We start from the raw sequence: 25,927 nt of genomic DNA, 5'->3' as shown, positions 1-25,927 counted from the left end.
CATTTGTTAACTTGTGTGTCCAGTTTTGTTTCTGTTAGTGTGTTCCATAATGCTTTGTCAAGGTGCAAGACTTGTGTTTGGGATCCTGAGTGGCGCATCGGTCAAACAAATCAAAGTTTGTCACGTGCGCCAAATACAACAGGTGTAGATCTTACAGTGAAATGTTTACTTAGGCTCTAACCAACAGTGCAAAAAAAGGTATTAGGTGAACAATAGTTAAGTCAAGAAATAAAAAGACTGAAAAATAACAGCAGCGAGGTGACATACAGGCACCGGTTAGTCGGGTTGATTGAGGAAGTATGTACATGAATGTATAGTTAAAGTGACTATGCATATTTGATTTATTATTTATTTCACCTTTATTTAACCAGGTAGGCAAGTAGAGAACAAGTTCTCATTTAAAATTGCGGCCTGGCCAAGATAAAGCAAAGCAGTTCGACACATACAACAACACAGAGTTACACATGGAATAAACAAACATACAATCAATAATACAGTAGAAAAATAAGTATATATGCAGTGTGAGCAAATGAGGTGAGATAAGGGAGGTAAAGGCAAAAAAGGCCATGGTGGCGAAGTAAATACAATATAGCAAGTAAAACACTGGAATGGAAGAATGTGCAAAGTAGAGATAGAAATAATTGGGTGCAAAGGAGCAAAATAAATAAATACAGTAGGGGAAGAGGTAATTGTTTGGGCTAAATTATAGATGGGCTATATACAGGTGCAGTGATCTGTGAGCTGCTCTAACAGCTGGTGCTTAAAGTTAGTGAGGGAGATGTGTTTCCAGGTTCATAGATTTTTGTAGTTTGTTCCAGTCATTGGCAGCAGAGAACAGGAAGGAGAGGCGGCCAAAGGAAGAATTGGTTTTGGGGGTGACCAGAGAGCTATACCTGCTGGAGCGCATGCTACAGGTGGGTGCTGCTATGGTGACCAGCGAGCTGAGATAAGGGGGGACTTTACCTAGCAGGGTCTTGTAGATGACCTGGAGCCAGTGGGTTTGGCGATGAGTATGAAGCGAGGGCCAGCCAACGAGAGCGTACAGGTCACAGTGGTGGGTAGTACATGGGGCTTTGGTGACAAAACGGATGGCACTGTGATAGACTGCATCCAATTTATTGAGTAGGGTATTGGAGGCTATTTTGTAAATGACATCGCCAAAGTCGAGGATCGGTAGGATGGTCAGTTTTACGAGGGTATGTTTGGCAGCATGAGTGAAGGATGCTTTGTTGCGAAATAGGAAGCCAATTCTAGATTTAACTTTGGATTGGAGATGTTTGATGTGAGTCTGGAAGGAGAGTTTACCGTCTAACCAGACACCTAGGTATTTGTAGTTGTCCACATATTCTAAGTCAGAACCGTCTAGAGTAGTGATGCTGGACGGGCGGGCAGGTGCAGGCAGGGATCGGTTGAAGAGCATGCATTTAGTTTTACTTGTATTTAAAAGCAGTTGGAGGCCACGGAAGGAGAGTTGTATGGCATTGAAGCTCGTCTGGAGGGTTGTTAACACAGTGTCCAAAGAAGGGCCAGAAGTATACAGAATGGTGTCGTCTGCGTAGAAATGGATCAGAGACTCACCAGCAGCAAGAGCGACATCATTGATGTTTTCAGAGAAGAGAGTCGGCCCAAGAATTGTGTTATGTACTTGAGTGAAGACCCAAAAGCGGTTTTAACAGAAAACAGAGTTCTTTAATGAAAAACAGGAATGGCATAAATCCTCTTCCAACGTTGACAATGGAACAAAAAGAACGTAGTATAGTGCAGGATGCACCTGCCAGGCAGACTCCGACAGGATAGGACAAGGTGGAAGCAAACGAGACGACAGCTTGCTTCTGGCATCAAAAACACAAACAAGAATCAGACACTGAAAGTAGCAGGAACAGAGAGAGAAATAGAGACCTAATCAGAGGGGGAAGAGAGAACAGGTGGGAAAGAGTGAATGAGCTAGTTAGGGGAGATGTAGAACAGCTGAAGAATGAGAGACAGAGAAGGTAACCTAAAAAGACCAGTAGAGAGAGACAGAGTGAAGAGAAAGGACAGGAACAGACATAACAAGACATGACAGTACCCCCCCCCACTCACCGAGCGCCTCCTGGCGCACTCGAGGAGGAAACCTGGCGGCAATGGAGGAAATCATCGATCAGCGAACGGTCCAGCACGTCCCGAGAGGGAACCCAACTCCTCTCCTCAGGACCGTACCCCTCCCAATCCACTAGGTACTGATGACCACGGCCCCGAGGGCGCATGTCCAAAATCTTACGAACCCTGTAGATGGGTGCGCCCTAGATGGGGGGGGGGGGAGGGACGAGCGGGGGCGCGAAGAACGGGCTTAACACAGGAGACATGGAAGACCGGGTGAACGCGACGAAGATAGCGCGGGAGAAGAAGTCGCACTGCGACAGGATTAATGACCTGAGAAATACGGAACGGACCAATGAACCGCGGGGCCAACTTGCGAGAAGCTGTCTTAAGGGGAAGGTTCTGAGTGGAGAGCCATACTCTCTGACCGCAACAATATCTAGGACTCTTGGTCCTACGCTTATTAGCGGCCCTCACAGTCTGCGCCCTATTACGGCAAAGTGCCGACCTGACCCCCTTCCAGGTGCGCTCGCAACGCTGGACAAAAGCCTGAGCGGAGGGGACGCAGGACTCGGCGAGCTGAGATGAGAACAGCGGAGGCTGGTACCCGAGGCTACTCTGAAAAGGAGATAGACCGGTAGCAGACGAGGGAAGCGAGTTGTGGGCGTACTCTGCCCAGGGGAGCTGTTCTGACCAAGACGCAGGGTTACGAAAAGAAAGACTGCGTAAAATGCGACCAACAGTCTGATTGGCCCGTTCGGCTTGACCGTTAGACTGGGGATGAAAGCCGGACGAGAGACTGACGGAAGCCCCAATCAAACGGCAAAACTCCCTCCAAAATTGAGACGTGAACTGCGGGCCTCTGTCGGAAACGACGTCAGACGGAAGGCCATGAATTCGGAAAACATTCTCGATAATGATCTGAGCCGTCTCCTTAGCAGAAGGGAGCTTATCGAGAGGAATGAAATGAGCCGCCTTAGAGAATCTATCGACAACCGTAAGAATAACTGTCTTCCCCGCTGATGAAGGCAGTCCGGTGATAAAATCTAAAGCGATGTGAGACCACGGTCGAGAGGGAATGGGAAGCGGTCTGAGACGGCCGGCAGGAGGAGAGTTCCCAGATTTAGTCTGCGCGCAGACCGAACAAGCGGCGACAAATCGACGCGCGTCACGTTCCCGAGTGGGCCACCAGAAACGCTGGCGAATGGAAGCGAGCGTACCCGAACGCCGGGGTGGCCGGCTAACTTGGCAGAGTGGGCCCACTGAAGAACGGCCGGACGAGTAGGAACGGGAACGAACAGAAGGTTCCTAGGACAAGCTCGCGGCGACGGAGTGTGAGCGAGTGCTTGCTTTACCTGCCTCTCAATTCCCCAGACAGTCAACCCGACAACACGCCCGTCAGGGAGAATCCCCTCGGGGTCGGTGGAGACCTCAGAAGAACTGAAGAGACGAGATAAAGCATCAGGCTTGGTGTTTTTGAGCCCGGACGATAAGAAATAACAAACTCGAAACGAGCGAAAAACAGAGCCCAACGAGCCTGACGCGCATTAAGTCGTTTGGCTGAACGGATGTACTCAAGGTTCCTATGGTCAGTCCAAACGACAAAAGGAACGGTCGCCCCCTCCAACCACTGTCGCCATTCGCCTAGGGCTAAGCGGATGGCGAGCAGTTCGCGATTACCAACATCATAGTTACGTTCTGACGGCGATAAGCGATGAGAGAAAAACGCGCAAGGATGGACCTTGCCGTCAGAGAGAGAGCGCTGAGAAAGAATGGCTCCCACGCCCACCTCTGACGCGTCAACCTCAACAACAAACTGACTAGAGATGTCAGGTGTAACAAGAATAGGTGCGGATGTAAAACGATTCTTAAGAAGATCAAAAGCTCCCTGGGCGGAAGCGGACCACTTAAAGCACGTCTTAACAGAAGTAAGGGCTGTGAGGGGAGCTGCCACCTGACCGAAATTACGGATGAAACGACGGTAGAAATTAGCGAAGCCCAGAAAGCGCTGCAGCTCGACGCGTGACTTAGGAACGGGCCAATCAATGACAGCCTGGACCTTAGCGGGATCCATCTTAATGCCCTCAGCGGAAATAACGGAACCGAGAAAAGGGACAGAGGCGGCATGAAAAGTGCACTTCTCAGCCTTCACATAAAGACAGTTCTCCAAAAGGCGCTGGAGGACGCGTCGCACGTGCTGAACATGAATCGAGAGAGACGGTGAAAAAATCAGGATATCGTCCATGTAAACGAAAACAAAAATGTTCAGCATGTCTCTCAGGACGTCGTTAACTAGTGCCTGAAAGACAGCTGGAGCGTTAACGAGGCCGAAAGGAAGAACCCGGTATTCAAAGTGCCCTAACGGAGTGTTAAACGCCGTCTTCCACTCGTCCCCCTCCCTGATGCGCACGAGATGGTAGGCGTTACGAAGGTCCAATTTGGTGAAAAACCTGGCTCCCTGCAGGATCTCGAAGGCTGAAGACATAAGAGGAAGCGGATAACGATTCTTAACTGTTATGTCATTCAGCCCTCGATAATCCACGCATGGGCGCAGGGACCCGTCCTTCTTCTGAACAAAAAAAAAACCCCGCTCCGGCGGGAGAGGAGGAGGAGACTATGGTACCGGCGTCGAGCGAAACCGACAAATAATCCTCGAGAGCCTTACGTTCGGGAGCCGACAGAGAGTATAATCTACCCCGGGGGGAGTAGTTCCCGGAAGGAGATCAATACTACAGTCATACGACCGGTGTGGAGGGAGAGAAGTGGCCTTGGAACGACTGAACACCGTGCGCAGATCGTGATACTCCTCCGGCACCCCTGTCAAATCGCCAGGCTCCTCCTGTGAAGAAGAGACAGAGGAAACAGGAGGGATAGCAGACATTAAACAGGTCACATGACAAGAAACATTCCAGGATAGGATAGTATTACTAGACCAATTAATAGAAGGGTTATGGCGCACTAGCCAGGGATGACCCAAAACAACAGGTGTAAAAGGTGAACGAAAAATTAGAAAAGAAATGGTTTCGCTATGATTACCAGAGACAGTGAGGGTTAAAGGCAGCGTCTCACGCTGAATCTTGGGGAGAGAACTACCATCTAAAGCGAACAAGGCCGTGGGCTCCCCTAACTGTCTGAGAGGAATGTCATGTTCCCGAGCCCAGGTCTCGTCCATAAAACAGCCCTCCGCCCCAGAGTCTATCAAGGCACTGCAGGAAGCAGATGAACCGGGCCAGCGGAGATGGACCGGAAAGGTAGTGCGTGATCCAGAAGGAGAGGCCTGAGTAGTTGCGCTCACCAGTAGCCCTCCTCTTACTGATGAGCTCTGGCTTTTACTGGACATGAGGTGACAAAATGACCAGCGGAGCCGCAGTAGAGACAGAGGCGATTGGTGATTCTCCGTTCCTTCTCCTTGGCCGAGATGCGGATACCCCCAGCTGCATAGGCTCAGCATCCGAGCCGGCGGAGGAGGGTGGCAGTGATGCGGCAGGTGGCAGTGATGTGGAGAGGGGAGCAACGGAGAACGCGAGCTCCTTTCCACGAGCTCGGCAACGAAGATCAAACCGTCGCTCTATGCGAATAGCGAGAGCTATTAAGGAGTCCAGACTGGAAGGAACCTCCCGGGAGAGGATCTCATCCTTAACCTCGACGAGGAGACCCTCCAGAAAACGAGCGAGCAAAGCCGGCTCGTTCCAGTCACTAGAGGCAGCGAGAGTGCGAAACTCAATAGAATAATCCGTTATGGATCGATTCCCCTGACATAGGGAAGACAGGACCCTGGAAGCCTCCTCCCCAAAAACAGAACGGTCAAAAACCCGTATCATCTCCTCCTTAAAGTCCTGATACTGGTTAATACACTCAGCCCTCGCCTCCCAGATTGCCGTGCCCCACTCACGCGCCCGTCCGGTAAGGAGAGAAATGACGTAGGCGATGCGGGCTGCGCTCCTGGAGTAAGTGTTGGGCTGGAGAGAGAACACCACATCACACTGAGTGAGGAATGAGCGGCACTCAGTGGGCTCCCCAGAGTAACACGGCGGGTTGTTGATCCTGGGCTCCGGAGACTCGGAAACCCTGGAAGTGGGCGGTGGATCGAGGTGGAGTTGGTGAACCTGTCTTGTGAGGTCGGAGACTTGGACGGCCAGGGTCTCAACGGCATGTCGAGCAGCAGACAATTCCTCCTCGTGTCTGCCTAGCATCGCTCCCTGGATCTCGACGGCGGAGTGAAAATGGTCCGGAGCCGCTGGGTCCATTCTTGGTCTGATTCTTCTGTTATGTACTTGAGTGAAGACCCAAAAGCGGTTTTAACAGAAAACAGAGTTCTTTAATGAAAAACAGGAATGGCATAAATCCTCTTCCAACGTTGACAATGGAACAAAAAGAACGTAGTATAGTGCAGGATGCACCTGCCAGGCAGACTCCGACAGGATAGGACAAGGTGGAAGCAAACGAGACGACAGCTTGCTTCTGGCATCAAAAACACAAACAAGAATCAGACACTGAAAGTAGCAGGAACAGAGAGAGAAATAGAGACCTAATCAGAGGGGGAAGAGAGAACAGGTGGGAAAGAGTGAATGAGCTAGTTAGGGGAGATGTAGAACAGCTGAAGAATGAGAGACAGAGAAGGTAACCTAAAAAGACCAGTAGAGAGAGACAGAGTGAAGAGAAAGGACAGGAACAGACATAACAAGACATGACAAATTGAACCCTGTGGCACCCCCATAGAGAGGCCCAGACAACAGGCCCACCAATTTTACACACTGAACTCTATCAGAGAAGTAGTTGGTGAACCAGGCGAGGCAATCATTTGAGAAACCAAGGCTATTGAGTCTGCCGATGAGGATGTGGTGATTGACAGAGTCGAAAGCCTTGGCCAGGTCAATGAATATGGCTGCACAGTATTGTTTCTTATGGATGACAGTTAAGATATCGTTTAGGACCTTGAGCGTGGCTGAGGTGCACCATGACCAGCTTTGAAACCAGATTGCATAGTGGAGAAGGTGCGGTGGGATTCGAAATGGTCGGGAATCTGTTTGTTGACTTGGCTTTCAAAGACCTTGGAAAGGCAAGGTAGGATATAGGTCTGTAGCAGTTTGGGTCAAGAGTGTCCCCACCTTTGAAGAGGGGGATGACCGCAGCTGTTTTCCAATCTTTGGGAATCTCAGACGACGTGAGAAGTTGAACAGGCTAATAATAGGGGTTGCAACAATTTCGGAAGATAATTTTAGAAAGAAAGGGTCCAGATTGTCTAGCCCGGCTGATTTGTAGGGGTCCAGATATTGCAGCTCTTTCAGAACATCAGCTGACTGGAGTTGGGAGGAGAAATGGGGAAGGCTTGGGCGAGTTGCTGTGGGGGGTGCAGTGCTGTTGACCTGGGTAGGGGTAGCCAGGTAGAAAGTATGGCCAGCCATAGAGAAATGCTTATTGATATTATCAATTATAGTGGATTTATCGGTGGGCAGTCAGGTCTGCAGAGAACCAAGGACTATATCTGTTCCTGGTTCTAAATTTCTTGAATGGGGCATGCTTATTTAAGATGGTGAGGAAGGCATTTTTTTTAAATAACCAGGCATCCTCTACTGACGGGATGAGGTCAATATCCTTCCAGGATACCCGGGCCAGGTCGATTAGAAAGGCCTGCTCTGTGAAGTGTTTCAGGGAGCGTTTGACAGTGATGAGTGGAGGTCGTTTGACCACTGATCCATTACGGATGCAGGCAATGAGGCTGTGATCGCTGAGATCTTGGTTGAAAACAGCAGAGGTGTATTTAGAGGGTAAGTTGGTTAGGATGATATCTATGAGGGTGCCCGTGTTTACGGCTTTGGGGTGGTACCTGGTAGGTTCATTGATAATTTGTGTGTGATTGAGGGCATCACGATTGTAGCATGGCTGGGGTGTTAAGCATGTTCCAGTTTAGGTCACCTAGCAGCACGAGCTCTGAAGACAGATGGGGGGCAATCAGTTCACATATGGTGTCCAGAGCACAGCTGGGGGCAGAGGGTGGTCTTTTGCAGGCGGCAACGGTGAGAGATTTGTTTTTAGAGAGATGGATTTTTAAAAGTAGAAGTTCAAATTGTTTGGGCACAGACCTGGATAGTAGGACAGAACTCTGCAGGCTCTCTCTGCAGTAGATTGCAACACCACCCCCTTTGGCCGTTCTATCTTGTCTGAAAATGTTGTAGTTATAGTGACCCAAGAAAATTGTTCAATAGACCTATTCAGATAGCAGCCGATAAGACAGCGGGCCGCAGATGGGCATTCAGGTAACGTCGCGACGGAGGGGCCAGTTGGATAATTCAATCGGGCAGATAACGTCGGTAGTCCAGTCGTGAAGGCCCGGTGGGGCTCCGCATCGGCAGTAAAACGGGTCCGGATAGGTGATTGTAGCCCAGAAGTGGCTGATGGAACTCTTCAGCTGGCTAGCTCCGGAATAATTGACGTTTGCTCCGGGACCGACGTAAGCCAATAGTCACTCGGATAGCAGCTAGCTAGCTGCAAGATCCAGATGTAAATGTCCAGAGCTTGCGGTAGAAATCCGGGGATATGGAGAGAAAATATGTCCGGTATGCTCTGGTCTGAGTCTCGTTGTACAAAACTGGCGATAGCTTTTCGAGCTAAAGGATAACTGATGCCCACCAACCGTGGTTAGCTGAATACTAACGTTAGCCAGTAAACAGTAAACTGGCTAACTTCTGGCTAGCTTCTATTGCGGATTTCAGATTCGAGGTGAATAATACATTTTTTTTTGTAATTGGTGAGGCGGGTTGCAGGAGAGTGTTTTGAAGTTGAGTATTTTGGGAAAAAAGATATGAAAAGATATGCGAAGAAAATATGTAAATATATATATACACGGGACAAGACGAGGACAAAGGACGTCTGACTGCTATGCCATCTTGGTATGGTATATACAGTGCCTTGCGAAAGTATTCGGCCCCCTTGAACTTTGCGACCTTTTGCCACATTTCAGGCTTCAAACATAAAGATATAAAACTGTATTTTTTTGTGAAGAATCAACAACAAGTGGGACACAATCATGAAGTGGAACGACATTAATTGGATATTTCAAACTTTTTTAACAAATCAAAAACTGAAAAATTGGGCGTGCAAAATTATTCAGCCCCTTTACTTTCAGTGCAGCAAACTCTCTCCAGAAGTTCAGTGAGGATCTTTGAATGATCCAATGTTGACCTAAATGACTAATGATGATAAATACAATCCACCTGTGTGTAATCAAATCTCCGTATAAATGCACCTGCACTGTGATAGTCTCAGAGGTCTGTTAAAAGCGCAGAGAGCATCATGAAGAACAAGGAACACACCAGGCAGGTCCGAGATACTGTTGTGAAGAAGTTTAAAGCCGGATTTGGATACAAAAAGATTTCCCAAGCTTTAAACATCCCAAGGAGCACTGTGCAAGCGATAATATTGAAATGGAAGGAGTATCAGACCACTGCAAATCTACCAAGACCTGGCCGTCCCTCTAAACTTTCAGCTCATACAAGGAGAAGACTGATCAGAGATGCAGCCAAGAGGCCCATGATCACTCTGGATGAACTGCAGAGATCTACAGCTGAGGTGGGAGACTCTGTCCATAGGACAACAATCAGTCGTATATTGCACAAATCTGGCCTTCATGGAAGAGTGACAAGAAGAAAGCCATTTCTTAAAGATATCCATAAAAAGTGTTGTTTAAAGTTTGCCACAAGCCACCTGGGAGACACACCAAACATGTGGAAGAAGGTGCTCTGGTCAGATGAAACCAAAATTGAACTTTTTGGCAACAATGCAAAACGTTATGTTTGGCGTAAAAGCAACACAGCTCATCACCGTGAACACACCATCCCCACTGTCAAACATGGTAGTGGCAGCATCATGGTTTGGGCCTGCTTTTCTTCAGCAGGGACAGGGAAGATGGTTAAAATTGATGGGAAGATGGATGGAGCCAAATACAGGACCATTCTGGAAGAAAACCTGATGGAGTCTGCAAAAGACCTGAGACTGGGACGGAGATTTGTCTTCCAACAAGACAATGGTCCAAAACATAAAGCAAAATCTACAATGGAATGGTTCAAAAATAAACATATCCAGGTGTTAGAATGGCCAAGTCAAAGTCCAGACCTGAATCCAATCGAGAATCTGTGGAAAGAACTGAAAACTGCTGTTCACAAATGCTCTCCATCCAACCTCACTGAGCTCGAGCTGTTTTGCAAGGAGGAATGGGAAAAAAATTCAGTCTCTCGATGTGCAAAACTGATAGAGACATACCCCAAATGACTTACAGCTGTAATCGCAGCAAAAGGTGGCGCTACAAAGTATTAACTTAAGGGGGCTGAATAATTTTGCACGCCCAATTTTTCAGTTTTTGATTTGTTAAAAAAGTTTGAAATATCCAATAAATGTCGTTCCACTTCATGATTGTGTCCCACTTGTTGTTGATTCTTCACAAAAAAATAGTTTTATATTTTTATGTTTGAAGCCTGAAATGTGGCAAAAGGTTGCAAAGTTCAAGGGGGCCGAATACTTTCGCAAGGCACTGTATATATGATAAACAGAGAGTAGCAGCAGTGTAAAAGAGTGGTTGGGGGGGCACACAATGCAAATAGTCTGGGTAGCCATTTGATTGCCTGTTCAGGAGTCATATGGTTTGGGGGTATAAACTGTTTGCGAAGCCTTTTTGTCCTAGACTTGGCACTCCGGTACGGCTTGCCATGGGGTAGTAGAGAGAACCGTCTATGACTGGGGTCTTTGACAATTTTTAGGGCCTTCCTCTGACACTGCCTGGTGTAGAAGTTCTGGATGGCAGGCAGCTTAGCCCCAGTGATGAACTGGGCCGTACGCACTACCCTCTGTAGTGCCTTGCGGTCGGAGGCCGAGCAATTGCCCTACCAGGCAGTGATGCAACCAGTCAGGATGCTCCCGATGTTGCTGCTGTAGAAACTTTTGTGGATCTGAGGACCCATGTCAAATCTTTTTAGTTTCCTGAGGGGGAATAGGCTTTGTCGTGCCCTCTTCACGACTGTCTTAGTGTGTTTGGAACATTCTAGTTTGTTGGTGATGTGGACACCAAGGAACTTGAAGCTCTCAACCTGCTCCACTACAGCCCCGTCGATGAGAATGGGGGCGTACTCGGTCCTCCTTTTCCTGTAGTCCACAATCATCTCCTTAGTCTTGATTACGTTGAGGGATAGGTTGCTATTCTGGCACCATCCGGCTAGGTCTCTGACCTCCTCCCTATAGGCTTTCCCGTTGTTGTCGGTGATCAGGCCGACCACTGTTTTGTCATCTGCAAACTTAATGATGGTGTTGGAGTCGTGCCTGGCCATGCAGTTGTGAGTAAACTGGGAGTACAGGAGGGGACTGAGCACGCACCCCTGGGGGGCTCCAGTGTTGAGGATCAGCGTGGCAGATGTGTTGCTACCTACCCTCACCACCTGGGGGCGGCCAGTCAGGAAGTCCAGGATCCAGTTGCAGAGGGAGGTGTTTAGTCCCAAGATCCTTAGCTTAGTGATGAGCTTTGAGGGTATTATGGTGTTGAACGCTGAGCTAAGGTCAGTGAATAGCATTCTCACATAGGTGTTCCTTTTTTCCAGGTGGGAAAGGGCAGTGTGGAGTGCAATAGAGATTGCATCATCTGTGGATCTGTTTGGGTGGTATGCAAATTGGAGTCGGTCTAGGGTTTCTGGGATAATGGTGTTGATGTGAGCCATTACCAGCCTTTCATGGCTACAGACGTGAGTGCTATGGGTCTGTAGTCATTTAGGCAGGTTGCCTTTGTGTTCTTGGGCACAGGGACTATAGTGGTCTGCTTGAAACATGTTGGTATTACAGACTCAATCAGGGGCATGTTGAAAATGTCAGGGAAGACACCTGCCAGTTGGTCAGTGCAAGAGGCGTCACTACAGTACCTGGTTCGATTCCAGGCTGTATAACATCCGGCCGTGATTGGGAGTTCCATAGGGCAGCGCACAATTGGCCCAGTGTCGTCCGGGTTTGGCTGGAGTTGGCCTAGTTAAATTACTATCCCATTCCTACCACTAGGGGTCACTAGAGAGCTGCCTCATGTAGCCTCACCTTTTAATTTAACCTTTAAGTCAGTTAAGAACAAATTCCTATTTACTTCCAGAGTTCTAGGTTAATTAGTGCCTGTTTGGCTATGCGAGAGCAGCGAGACTACCTTAACTGTAGTAGTATCAGCATGTAGACAACAACAACACATTAACTAAATGCCTATCAAAGAGTAAGTAAACCACTTAAAGCCTTCCAATGTGCTTTCACCACAGTCTATTACAATGTAAGTTAAGACCCCAACGTAACTTGACCACAGTCTGTTTTCAGGAAAATGTATTTACTGTGGTCGTTTGTGTGTGGTGTGTGTGTGTTAGTATTACAGTTTCTCAATTCCTGTCACACCGAAAGGGGACATGAAGCTGAACCTGAGCTCTTTTGTAAGTAAGCATGTGAAAAATACAATTGTATTTGATTCTGAGCAGTGCTTACCACAAAGACTATGTGACAGACGAGGGGTGTATTTACTAGGAACCAAACGGAATTAAACTGGACGAAATGGGTGGGGACCTACATAAATTTGTCCAATATAAACATTTATTTTCTGAAACAGTTTGCACTAATGAATGCACCACAGCCACTGTGATGGAAAGTACAGTCTTTGTGCATCACAGTGTAGAGTCCCCACATCCTGCTCCAACGGAAACTAGTCTGTACATTTCAGAGGAGAAAACAAGGGCAAGGGTGTGACAACTTAAAAAATTCTTAATTTATTTTATATCTTTAAAATTAAAAACATTTGAAGTGCATTCTACAACCTCCCAAAGGCACAGTCATACGTGTATTTGACCAAATTGATAAAACACTGCCACACAATACCGTTTTTAGAAGTAAGAAACTGAACTCTATAAAAATGACAAACATTTTTGTCTGGAAAAGAATGGCCATCGTATAGGGAGATCCGCAGGACATGGGAGGATATATCATCAGCTGTGGTGGCAGCAGACGCCCCAGAGTGTTAAACATGCTGGTTTAGAGGTCCACGCTACGTGCTCAAGATATGCATTGCTGCCTCTGAAAACATTCTTGTGACACTTAAATGCAATGAAAAGTTCATACAATACATGTTCAACAACCGAACTGATCGTGGTGGACAATGTTCTATGAAAATGGCTTCAACAACAAAACAACAGCAGAAAAACATTAGCAGGAAGGAAACGAGTGAGACAGAATGAGAGATGTAGAGGAAGATAGGGTGTCTGATTCACCTGTCTCGTTTCACATCGAGCCTGACCCCAGATCTGCTTGTGCTGTCATTCCAACTTCTATAAGACAGCACAAACAGATCTGGGACCATGCTAAACCCATACAACAATGGCACCGACTGTAAGGGTCTTCCTCAGAATACCTTACACCTGTGTGCTGCGATTCCATCAGACACAGATATACAGTACTGTACATGAAAGAGATCTATAGGGATCTCGAATTGGAGACTGTCTGTGATAAATAGGCAGAACTGTTATATTCTAGCCTGGTACCCGATCAGTTTGTGCTGTCTCGCCAACTTATATGGTCATTGTCAAACCAGGAGTTGGCAAGATCGTACAAACATATTTGGGATCAGGCTACTGACATCTCACCATATAAAAGGACAGTCATTGACTGTGACTGTGCAAACGAAGCAGGACCCTTGGCGTGTGTATGTATGGAGAGCTCATTTGAGGACTACTGAAATCAAACATACATACTCACACTCAATAACGACTCTCAGTAAATACACATACACACAAAATATACTTAGTGTGTGACAGATTGACACCACATCACCAGACAAGAAAGGTTCACTTTGTGACAATGAAAAGGAAATAGAGTGACACACATATATATAATTATATTATCGCATTTTAACTCCAGGACAGTCCTTCTTGGAATATGTAAACAAAGTAATTATTTGAAATCAGAAATGTCTGGTACAGAAATGAAAAAGATAAACAAACATAAAAAATAAGGCTGGCGCAATGACGTGTGGACAACTAGAGGCCACAAAGGTCTCAACAGAAACCAATAAAACAGATGGCAATGAAGCACTTGAAAACACAAACAGGAATATATATTGAACTGATCTCTCTTTACAGAACTGCACATTCAGCAGCAGAGGCAGATGGACACTGCAGTGGAGAGAAATCATGGGACTACTGTTCCACATCTGTGGGGTTGACATGGAAACACCTTAAAACCAGGGTTTTATCTTTTGTGTGCGTGTGTGAGTGGTTGGAACAGAACCCCCAAAACCATGACACTCTTTTTCAGGAAAGGAACAAATCAAATTAAAAAGAACCAATAAAAACATTCACCCAAAATGATTTTGAATGCCTTTGAAAATATCCACCAAAAATACAGTCAACACTTCTTCTCAAGCACAGACTCAACAATCGTACAACCAGACACACGTTACAAGACATACACACACACAATCACATAAATCCACGCATGTTCAATCGCACCCTAAAAATACAGCACAGCAGTAGGATCCCAGCACACACACACACACACACACACACACACACACACACACACACACACACACACACACACACACACACACACCACGAGCATCAAAAACACACACACCCCAAGGGCATCGAAAACACACACACCCCACGGGCATCAAAACGACATACATCCCACGGGCATCAAAAACACACACAACAACTCTCTTCACAGTCTATCTGCTGTCACCCACATGCCCCATCTCCTTCTGACTGGCTCTTGGGCTTTGATTGACATGAGAGTGAGAGCTAACTGAACAATTTAGAACGTAAGCAGCCATTTCCTCTTCCTCCCTCCGTTCCTCCCTATACAGAAGGGTTGGGTAAGAGAGGACAAACTGTTAACCGTCACATCTTCAGGACCACCTTGGTACAGCAGACAGTTTGTGGAGGGTAGTTTAGGTTGGCATGTACATTGCGCTGCCCTGTTGTCAGCCAGTGACACCAATACAGAGAAACATGGCAGGTCCTTGTTCAATACACAGATCCATTAAAGTGACAACAAACACTCTTCACTCCATGGGTCGGCGTGGGTGTGTGTGTGTGTGTGTGTGTGTGTGTGAGAGTTCACCCTGTGTCCTTTGTGCAGCAATGCCGGACCGGTGATTGTGTGCCCATCCATGCATGTGTGGTATCTGTGCTTACAGCAGACTTGTGCCATACAGACCGTATTGGGACTGTGTCTGTGTGTGTCTGTGTACTGATGGGTCAGCATCTATGTGTAGAGACTGCAGACATTTTTATTGAGTGTATGAACATGTGTGTGTGTGTGTGTGTGTGTGTACAGTATCTACACTCAAATGTGTGTAGAAACTGTACATTAGAAGTTGACATGGGAACAGGTCTGTCAGGAATGGGAAGTTCTAGAGTCATTTTCGGGACAGCACAGGATCGACAATCCACAGGATGGTAATGTGTGGAGCATTTAATTAAAATAAACTGTGTAGGCCTAATGTCGTTCACTTAATGAAACAAATCTAAATATAATGATAACTTCCTTCCTTCCAGCTCACTCTCACGCCTCGCTTCAGTTGGAGCCAGCCACTACTCTACGCCTCGATCACACGACAGCGTCATTACGCAAAATGGTACGCAGCATCATCTGGATGTGTTCAACAAAAGTTCAACCTTCACCTTCTGCTGCCATTTCTGTCAGGCCGTCTTCACATACAGTCTGATGCATACGTTTGATAACTCCAACGTATCCACCACACGGAACGCACTGCAACTGCCTCTGCAACGCAACGCTGCAAGGCAACACAGTGTTCCAGTGGAAATGAATGTACATCTGGTGTACCAAAATGCAATGACGCTATTGGTGTGATCGAGGCGTAACGGAAGAAAGGATTTGTGTGTGTAAAAATCTGCATGGGACGGGACTGATATTTATCAGAATGGGACAGGAAAGTTCCGGGGTTATAGAAACGCTGCAGGATCCGGGCATTACAGGGAACATTTTTTTACAGGACAAGACAGAACAGGAATGAATTTTCACTCCTGTGTCAACCTCTAGTGCACATATTAGTGTATACAAGGGTATCTTGGAGTATCTGTGCATACAAATGTGTATCAATCAATGCAGTTATGTGTGTGTATTTGTGTAAGTCAGTCTGCGAATGGAAGTGTGTTTGTGCATGTGTGTATCAGTGTGTGTGTGTGTGTGTGTGTGTGTGTGTGTGTTCAGTCCTGGCCCGTGGTGAAGAGTACTCTCTGGTCGGTTCTGGCCAGCTTGGTTGGCGGCTCCAGAGACTCCTCCCCCAGCCCTGCCCCGTCAGAGGGCAGAGACAGCTCCTGACACTCGTCATCGCTCTCCTCTTCCTCCTCCTCTTCCTCTTCTGGAAGACAGACACAAGTGGGATGAAGTTTAATATCAGAAACCATGGTTATAGGAATAGATTGCCCAATCCCAAATTAGTCCCTAACCCCTACCCCCTATGCTCTCAGATCTCCACAAATGCGTAAGGGGTAGGGATTGATCTGGGATTGGGCAATCCTCAATAAGTAGCTTTATGTCTGGCTGCCATGTGCTTTGTATCAAACAACATGGATGGTAGTTACCTTTGTCTGGATCCAGTGGGTTCAAACTCCTGCCAAGACTGGCGAACTGAGAGACATAGGAAATGAGTCAGTAACAATTGAATGGTAACAACTAAACAATGGTAACTAATATCAACAGCACATGAGCTTTTTTTGGCTTAGGCCACTGTGAGCGCGTGTGTAAATGTGTGTATATGTGTGTGTACCTCTCCCATGACAGCGATGGGTGTCTCTCCTTTAGCCTGGGCCACTCTGTGTTCTATCAGGTAGTACATGTACTCATCATACAGCAGTCTGATCAGGTGGAAGGATCCGAAGCTGGCAGCACTACGCAGAGTCAGGTCTCTAATCACCATGGAACTGGGGGAGGAGGAGGAGGAAGAGTTCGGTTTGGCATGGATAAACAAATCTGGATTTTCTGACTAACAAGGAAAAAAAACGTCTCTGAGCAGTAGCGTTGTAAAATTTTAGGACCTTCCCCAAATTTCCCAGTTAGAGGATTCCCTCCCTGCCTATTCCCATTTGATTCTAGTTGAAAATGTGAAATTACCGGAAATGTTCAACCGTATTTAGCAGTCATGGGACTAGATGGGACTAATCCCATTCTCACCTGTAGAAGGACCACTTGAGCAGGAAGAGCTTGGCTGCTTTGGGGAAGGCGGCACTGGCCTGGTAGGGCTTTAGGACCTGGGAGACCACCCCGTCCAGCCAGGCAGCCCACTGCTCCAGAGAGTTCTGCTGCTGCAGGGTCAGCTTGAAGTCCTGCTCCAACTGCTGCACCACACGGTCCTCACAGCGACACACCCACGACGCCTGCTCCTGTATGGAGAGAGAGAGGAGGGGAAGAGGAAAAGAGACAGAGGAGGGGGTGAGAGAGAGAAAGAAAGAGGGGAGGAAGGGGAGAGAAAGAGAGAGAGTCGTCAGTATCATGTCTCTTATATTGTTGTCACTTCACAATTACAAAATATAGTAGTTGAATGACACGGTAACATAGGCCACCTGTGTTATGTCAGTACGACAACAACAACAACACACAGAGCTTTAGGACATTATACTACATCTACCAAACAAACACTACAGGGATCACCATCAGTGCTGGTCTGCATCATATGAATATAATGACACGTCTATGGTCTGGACAGTGTCTGACTGTTACTATACACTGTAACCACAGGTCTTAGGTCAGACGGACCTGAACATTGGCGAAGTCCACGCGGTTGAGGTCGCTGAGCATCTGGTTTATCTGAGCTGTGTTCTGTAGCACGGCTCTGGCTGCCTGGGCCAAGTGGTTCAGAGAGGTGTACCTGCGCAGCGTCTGGGCAAACGAACTGGCTGACGTTACCTGGAGAATGAGAGGAGGAAGTGAGAAAAGACAGCGTGACAAGACCTCACCAAGAACACACACACATTGCAGAAACCAACACATGCTGCCCAACACACATGAAAGCAGACACACACCTTAATGCGGACCATCTCTTCTGGGATGTTCATCATAGCGTTGGTCAACCAACTCTCCAGACTCTTGGCAAAGTTGCGGATGGCTTGAGTTAAGGCACCTGTGGACAGGAGAGAGAGAGGGGTTGACACAGGGCTGAACTAAATGTGCTCTCCTATGTGGTGGTAAACAGAATGTCCTTGAACTCAAACCACCTGTGTTTTATTGTGTTATGTAGAATCTCCACCAGGCCTATGTCATGTTTATGTAGATCATGAGTGTAATATAGTGCTATTGTCACGACTTCCGCCGAAGTCGGTCCCTCTCCTTGTTCGAGCAGCGGTCGACGTCACCGGCCTTCTAGCCATCGCCGATCCACATTTTATTTTCCATTTGTTTTGTCTTTGTCTTAAACACCTGGTTTCAATTCCCCAATTCCTTGTTCATTATTTAACCCTCTGTTCCCCCATGTTTGTTTGTGAGTGATTGTTTGTTTTGTAATACGGTCCGTTATTGTGGGCTCAAATATTTTGTGTTGTATTTGTGGAATCTAGAGTAAATACGTTTATTACTCATATCTGCTGTCCTGCACCGGACTCCTCTACACCAGCTACACACAGGCTTTATTACAGCTATGTCATGTCACATAGTATAATGTAGTGCAGTATAACGCTATGTCTTGTGTACTGTAATAAAATCAAATAAAATCAAAGTTTACTTGTCACGTGCGCCGAATACAACAGGTGTAGACCTTACAGTGAAATGCTTACTTACAGGCTCTAACCAATAGTGCAAAAAAGGTATTATGAGAACAATATGTAAGTAAAGAAATAAAACAACAGTAGAAAGACAGGCTATATACAGTAGTGAGGCTATAAAAGTAGCGAGGCTATAAAAGTAGCAAGGCTATAAAAGTAGCGAGGCTATAAAAGTAGCGAGGTTATAAAAGTAGCGAGGCTATAAAAGTAGCGAGGCTATAAAAGTAACGAGGCTATAAAAGTAGCGAGGCTATAAAAGTAGCGAGGCTATAAAAGTAGCGAGGCTATAAAAGTAGCGAGGTTATAAAAGTAGCGAGGCTATAAAAGTAGCGAGAATATAAAAGTAGCGAGGCTATAAAAGTAGCGAGGCTATAAAAGTAGCGAGGCTATAAAAGTAGCGAGGCTATAAAAGTAGCGAGGTTATAAAAGTAGCGAGGCTATAAAAGTAGCGAGGTTATAAAAGTAGCGAGGCTATAAAAGTAGCGAGAATATAAAAGTAGCGAGGCTATAAAAGTAGCGAGGCTATAAAAGTAGCGAGGCTATAAAAGTAGCGAGGTTATAAAAGTAGCGAGGCTATAAAAGTAGCGAGGTTATAAAAGTAGCGAGGCTATAAAAGTAGCGAGGCTATAAAAGTAGCGAGGCTATAAAAGTAGCGAGGTTATAAAAGTAGTGAGGCTATAAAAGTAGCGAGGCTATAAAAGTAGCGAGGTTATAAAAGTAGCGAGGCTATAAAAGTAGCGAGGCTACATACAGACACCGGTTAGTCAGGCTGATTGAGGTAGTATGTACATGTAGATATGGTTGAAGTGACTATGCATATATGATGAACAGAGAGTAGCAGTAGCGTAAAAGGTCGCTGAGTATAGTGTAATGTTGTGCTATGTATAATTATAAGGTGCCTTCAGAAAGTATTCACAACATGTGTAAAAAGTGGGATTAAAATAGATTTAATTGTCATTTTTTTGTCAATGATCTTCACAAAATACTATGTAATGTCAAAGTGGAAGAAAAATTCCAACATTTGTAAAAATAAATAAAAACTAATATATCTTGATGAGATAAGTATTCAACCCCCTGAGTCAATACATGTTAGAATCACCTTTGTCAGCGATTACAGCTGTCAGTCTTTCCAGGTAAGTCTCTAAGAGCTGTCCACACATCGATTGTGCAACATTTGCCAATTATTGATTTCAAAATTCATCAAGTTCTGCCAAATTGGTTGTTGATCATTGCTAGACAACCATTTTCAGGTCTTGCCACAGATTGTCAAGCAGATTTACAGTAAGTCAAAACTGTAACTCGGCCACTCAGGAAAATTCACTGTCTTCTTGGTGAGCAACTCCAGTGTAGATTTGGCCTTGTGTTTTAGGTTATTGTCCTGCTGAAAGGTGAATTCAACTCTCAGTGTCTGGTGGAAAGCAGACTGAACCAGGTTTCCCTCTAGGATTCTGACTGCGTTTAGCACCATTCTGTTTTTTTTTTTATCCTGAAAAACTCCCCAGTACTTAATGATTACAAGCATACCCATAACATTATGCAGACACCACTATGCTTGGAAATATGGAGAGTGGTACCCAGTACTGTGTTGTATTGGGTTTGCCCCAAACATAACACTTTCTATTCAGGACAAAAAGTGAATTGCTTTGCTACATTTGTTTGCAGTATTACTTTAGTACATGTTTTGTCATATTTTTCTTCTGTACAGGCTTATTTCTTTTCACTCTGTCATTTAGGTTCATATTGTGGAGTAACTACAAGGTTGTTGATCCAGCCTCCGTTATCTCCTATCACAGCCATTAAACTCTGTAACTGTTTTAAAGTCACCATTGGCCTCATGGTGAAATCCAGAGCGGCTTCTTGATACACCATCCAAAGTGTAATTAATACCTTCAGCTCAAAGGGATATTCATCCATCTACCAATAGGTTCCCTTCTTTGTGAGGCACTGGAAAACCTCCCAGGTCTTTATGGTTGAATCTGTGCTTGAAATTCACTGCTCGACTGAGGCACCTTACATATAATTGTATGTGTGGGGTACAGAGAGGAGGTAGTCATTCAAACATCGTGTTTAACACAGAGTCCATGCAACTTATGAGACTTGTTAAGTACATTTTTACTCCTGAACTTAATTTAGGCTTGAATACTTATTGACCCAAGACATTCCAGATTTTCATTTATAAAAATGTCTAAATACATAAGTTGACGTTGACATTATGGGGTATTGTGTCTAGGCCAGTGACAAACAATCTCAATATAATCCATTTAAAAATCCAGACTTGAACACAATGTGTAAAAGGTCAAGAGGTTTGAAGACTTTCTGAAGGCTCTCTATACTGCTCTGTAGTGGTATCAGTATTATGTGGTGTTGGGTAGTGCGTTCTAACTCACTGGGGATGGGCCGCAGCACATCAGGGATGAGGATCTCCACCAGGCCCTGGTAAAGGGTGTTGTCACAGTCGCGGCTCCAGCGGAGCACAGGGTCGTACTTACACAGGATCACTAGACAGTCCTTAGGCAGGCGCTTCTCAGACTCATCATGTCTGTTACAACAATACAGATACGTTAGAAAATGACACAGGATTCTTGAAAAAATGACTTGATATAAAAATAAAAAAAGACAGTTGCTTTAGTAGCATTTTGAAGTCCCAGGACAAGACGTACACAGCCAGTGTGCCAGTGTCTCCACTCTGGCTCTCTTCAAACCTCCAGAAGGTCTTCCACAGGGTCTCCACCAGGGTGAACTGCAGGTTGATCGTCACGTCCAGAATAGCCTGGAGACAAAGAGGGAACCATCAGTATCAACTAGCTTAGTTCCTCCCTTTATGCAAAGGATGCACAGGACAGCTGGACCGACAGAAACAACAGTGAGACGTACAGATGACATGTACATAACAGAACTATACAAGAACTGATCAATGAACAATGACACATACACCAGGGGTAGGTCTCTGTACAGACAGACAGGGGTAGGTCTCTGTACAGACAGACAGGGGTAGGTCTCTGTACAGACAGGGGTAGGTCTCTGTACAGACAGACAGGGGTAGGTCTCTGTACAGACAGACAGGGGTAGGCCTCTGTACAGACAGACAGGGGTAGGTCTCTGTACAGACAGACAGGGGTAGGTCTCTGTACAGACAGACAGGGGTAGGTCTCTGTACAGACAGACAGGGGTAGGTCTCTGTACAGACAGACAGGGGTAGGTATCTGTACAGACAGAGGTAGGACTCTGTACAGACAGACAGGGGTAGGACTCTGTACAGACAGACAGGGGTAGGCCTCTGTACAGACAGACAGGGGTAGGTATCTGTACAGACAGACAGGGGTAGGTATCTGTACAGACAGAGGTAGGACTCTGTACAGACAGACAGGGGTAGGACTCTGTACAGACAGACAGGGGTAGGCCTCTGTACAGACAGACAGGGGTAGGCCTCTGTACAGACAGACAGGGGTAGGTATCTGTACAGACAGACAGGGGTAGGTATCTGTACAGACAGACAGGGGTAGGACTCTGTACAGACAGGGGTAGGTCTCTGTACAGACAGACAGGGGTGGGTCTCTGTACAGACAGACAGGGGTAGGTATCTGTACCGACAGACAGGGGTAGGTCTCTGTACAGACAGACAGGGGTAGGTCTCTGTACAGACAGACAGGGGTAGGTCTCTGTACAGACAGACAGGGGTTGGTCTCTGTACAGACAGACAGAGGTAGGCCTCTGTACAGACAGACAGGGGTTGGTCTCTGTACAGACAGACAGGGGTAGGTCTCTGTACAGACAGACAGGGGTAGGTCTCTGTACAGACAGACAGGGGTAGGTCTCTGTACAGACAGACAGGGGTAGGCACAGACAGACAGGGGTAGGTCTCTGTACAGACAGACAGGGGTAGGTCTCTGTACAGACAGACAGGGGTAGGCCTCTGTACAGACAGACAGGGGTAGGTATCTGTACAGACAGACAGGGGTAGGTCTCTGTACAGACAGACAGGGGTAGGTCTCTGTACAGACAGACAGGGGTAGGTCTCTGTACAGACAGACAGAGGTAGGCCTCTGTACAGACAGACAGGGGTTGGTCTCTGTACAGACAGACAGGGGTAGGCCTCTGTACAGACAGACAGGGGTAGGTCTGTGTACAGACAGACAGAGGTAGGCCTCTGTACAGACAGACAGAGGTAGGCCTCTGTACAGACAGACAGATGTAGGCCTCGGGAACAGACAGACAGGGGTAGGTCTCTGTACAGTCAGACAGGGGTAGGTCTCTGTACAGACAGACAGGGGTAGGCCTCTGTACAGACAGACAGAGGTAGGCCTCTGTACAGACAGACAGATGTAGGCCTCTGTACAGACAGACAGATGTAGGCCTCTGTACAGACAGACAGATGTAGGCCTCTGTACAGACAGACAGAGGTAGGCCTCTGTACAGACAGACAGGGGTTAACAGACAGACAGTAACATGCTGTACATATAAACAACCAGTGTGACATACAGACAGGCACCTCACAGTGTTCCCGATACAGCAGCTGGAAGCTCTTGATGTGCTCCAGTTCTATGCCCTCCGGTAGGGCCTTGCCCTGCAGGTCAAGGTCAGGGAACTCTGGGAGGGTCCGAGACGCGTCTGCATGGAAAGAAGACCATATTAATTGTGTATTTACACAAGCCAGATACTGTAAATGTCTGACCTGTTTTAGCACTGTCTGTAACCTACTGACGTTCATTTGTTTGCGTTTAATAACTGTCCCGGTTCGATATTGTCCATTCCGTTAATCAGTCAGTCTATAACTCTGAGATTTGTATCTTAGTATTTCTCTACTGTACTTGGTAAAATATGGTAAAATGTTATTACATCGTAGGTACATTTTAAACACTCTTCCGTTTCTTTGGTGGTCATTTTAACACTAAGTGAAGTAGCTACTCATTGACTCCAGTCCTTATTGTTACCATATACTGTAAACACCAAGATGGTACAATAAGGTGTTACCCCAATTCCCCCTAGTGTTGACAGACCTGACACCCCCCACCCTCTCACCCAGGAACTGCTGGTACTGCTGCACTTGGGCGCTGATGTCAGAGAGCCCCGCCCCCTGCTGCTGCTGCTGTTGGCCCGAGCCTGCCGCCATGCCATTGGTCATCCCCTCCACCTTCTGCACCGGCTTCAACCTAGGGAGGAGGGGTTCATGATGAAAATAATGAAGATCCTTTATACAGCAGGGAGGCTTCAATGAGAGAGATACAACAAAATGGCACAATAAGTTCTAGGAATGAGGACAGAAATACAGAAATGAAATGAGAGAAAGGGAGACAGAGAGAGTGAGAGGGTAGGAAAGAGAGACAGAGAGTGAGAGAGGGTAGGAAAGAGAGACAGAGATTGAGAGAGGGTAGGAAAGAGAAACAGAGTGAGAGGGTAGGAAAGAGAGACAGCGTGAGATAAAGGGGGAAAGAGACAGAGAGTGAGAGAGGGTAGGAAAGAGAGACAGAGAGTGAGAGAGGGTAGGAAAGAGAGACAGAGAGTGAGAGAGGGTAGGAAAGAGAGACAGAGTGAGAGAGGGGGGGAAAGAGAGAGAGGGTAGGAAAGAGGGTCGGAAAGAGAGACAGATAGTGAGAGGGTAGGAAAGAGAGACAGGGTGAGAGGGTAGGAAAGAGAGACAGAGTGAAAGAGGGTAGGAAAGAGAGAGAGTGAGAGAGGGGAGGAAAGAGAGAGAGTGAGAGAGGAGAGGAAAGAGAGAGAGTGAAAGAGGGTAGGAAAGAGAGAGAGTGAGAGAGGGGAGGAAAGAGAGAGAGTGAGAGAGGGGGAAAGAGAGACAGAGAGTGAGAGAGGGTAGGAAAGAGAGACACAGTGAGAGAGGGGAGGAAAGAGAGAGAGTGAGAGAGGGGGGAAAGAGAGACAGAGAGTGAGAGAGGGTAGGAAAGAGAGACAGAGTGAGAGAGGGGGAGGAGAGAGAGAGGGAGTGAGAGAGGGTAGGAAAGAGAGAGAGAGAGAGAGGGTAGGAAAGAGAGCAACTGTTAGAGTGCTAGAGAGAGACAGTGATTGAGGCACTGTGAGAGTGAAAGAGGAGAAGAGAGAGAGAGACAGAGACGCAGAGGGAGAGAGAGAGGCAGAGACGCAGAGAGAGAGAGAGAGAGAGACGCAGAGAGAAAGAGAGAGAGGCAGAGACGCAGAGAGAGAGAGACAGAGAGACGCAGAGGGAGAGACAGAGGCAGAGACGCAGAGAGAGAGAGACGCAGAGAGAGAGAGACGCAGAGAGAAAGAGAGAGAGGCAGAGACGCAGAGAGAGAGAGAGACAGAGAGACGCAGAGGGAGAGAGAGAGGCAGAGACGCAGAGAGAGAGAGAGACGCAAGGGGAAAAGAGAGAGACAGAGACGCAGAGAGAGAGAGAGATAGAGAGACACAGAGAGAGACAGAGGCTGATAGCCCACCTCTGTTTCTGAGAGAAGGGCTGCTGTCTCATGGCCAGGTGCTGCTGGTCCTCCATCAGTCTGATCAGAGAGGAGCAGGCCTTGATTCTCAGGCCGTAATAGTGGTACTTGGAGTTCCCCCTGGAACACATACACAATTCAGCCTCTGATTCAGCCTAAGCTTTTGGGGCGTATGCGTGTCTGTATGATATAACCCGTCTCACCGGGTGCCCAGGCGGCGTGTGCGTGTCTGTATGATATAACCCGTCTCACCGGGTGCCCAGGTGGCGTGTGCGTGTCTGTATGATATAACCCGTCTCACCGGGTGCCCAGGTGTGCGTTGCGTGTCTGTATGATATAACCCGTCTCACCGGGTGCCCAGGTGGCGTGTGCGTGTCTGTATGATATAACCCGTCTCACCGGGTGCCCAGGCGGCGTGTGCGTGTCTGTATGATATAACCCGTCTCACCGGGTGCCCAAGCGGTGTGTGCGTTAGCGTGTCTGTATGATATAACCCGTCTCACCGGGTGCCCAGGTGGCGTGTGCGTGTCTGTATGATATAACCCGTCTCACCGGGTGCCCAGGCGGCGTGTGCGTGTCTGTATGATATAACCCATCTCACCGGGTGCCCAGGCGGCGTGTGCGTGTCTGTATGATATAACCCATCTCACCGGGTGCCCAGGC

The 25,927-nt window shown here is 47.0% G+C and overlaps 1 protein-coding gene across 3 annotated transcripts in view; it reads right to left on the bottom strand.

Moving 5' to 3' along the window:
- Positions 1–12,825: 12,825 nt before the first annotated feature.
- rfx1a (regulatory factor X, 1a (influences HLA class II expression)) overlaps positions 12,826–25,927 on the bottom strand; it is a 26,901-nt gene continuing 13,799 nt past the window's right edge. For all 3 annotated transcript variants that reach the window (XM_064986919.1, XM_064986920.1, XM_064986922.1), the window contains exons 9-19: positions 25,265–25,384; positions 23,877–24,007; positions 23,347–23,465; positions 21,518–21,627; positions 21,245–21,396; positions 18,123–18,220; positions 17,857–18,006; positions 17,275–17,483; positions 16,871–17,024; positions 16,686–16,731; positions 12,826–16,462 (exon numbers count right to left, since the gene is read on the bottom strand). In XM_064986919.1, coding sequence (XP_064842991.1) covers positions 16,308–16,462; positions 16,686–16,731; positions 16,871–17,024; positions 17,275–17,483; positions 17,857–18,006; positions 18,123–18,220; positions 21,245–21,396; positions 21,518–21,627; positions 23,347–23,465; positions 23,877–24,007; positions 25,265–25,384 — 1,444 coding nt within the window. In that variant the 3' untranslated portion in view covers positions 12,826–16,307. The remainder of the gene's footprint in view (positions 16,463–16,685; positions 16,732–16,870; positions 17,025–17,274; positions 17,484–17,856; positions 18,007–18,122; positions 18,221–21,244; positions 21,397–21,517; positions 21,628–23,346; positions 23,466–23,876; positions 24,008–25,264; positions 25,385–25,927) is intronic.

This window comes from Oncorhynchus masou, chromosome 14 (assembly GCF_036934945.1).
Source record: "Oncorhynchus masou masou isolate Uvic2021 chromosome 14, UVic_Omas_1.1, whole genome shotgun sequence".
NCBI classification, from domain to species: Eukaryota; Metazoa; Chordata; class Actinopteri; order Salmoniformes; family Salmonidae; genus Oncorhynchus; species Oncorhynchus masou.
Note: the sequence above shows the minus strand (reverse complement) of the source record. Positions and strands in the feature narration are given on the sequence as shown.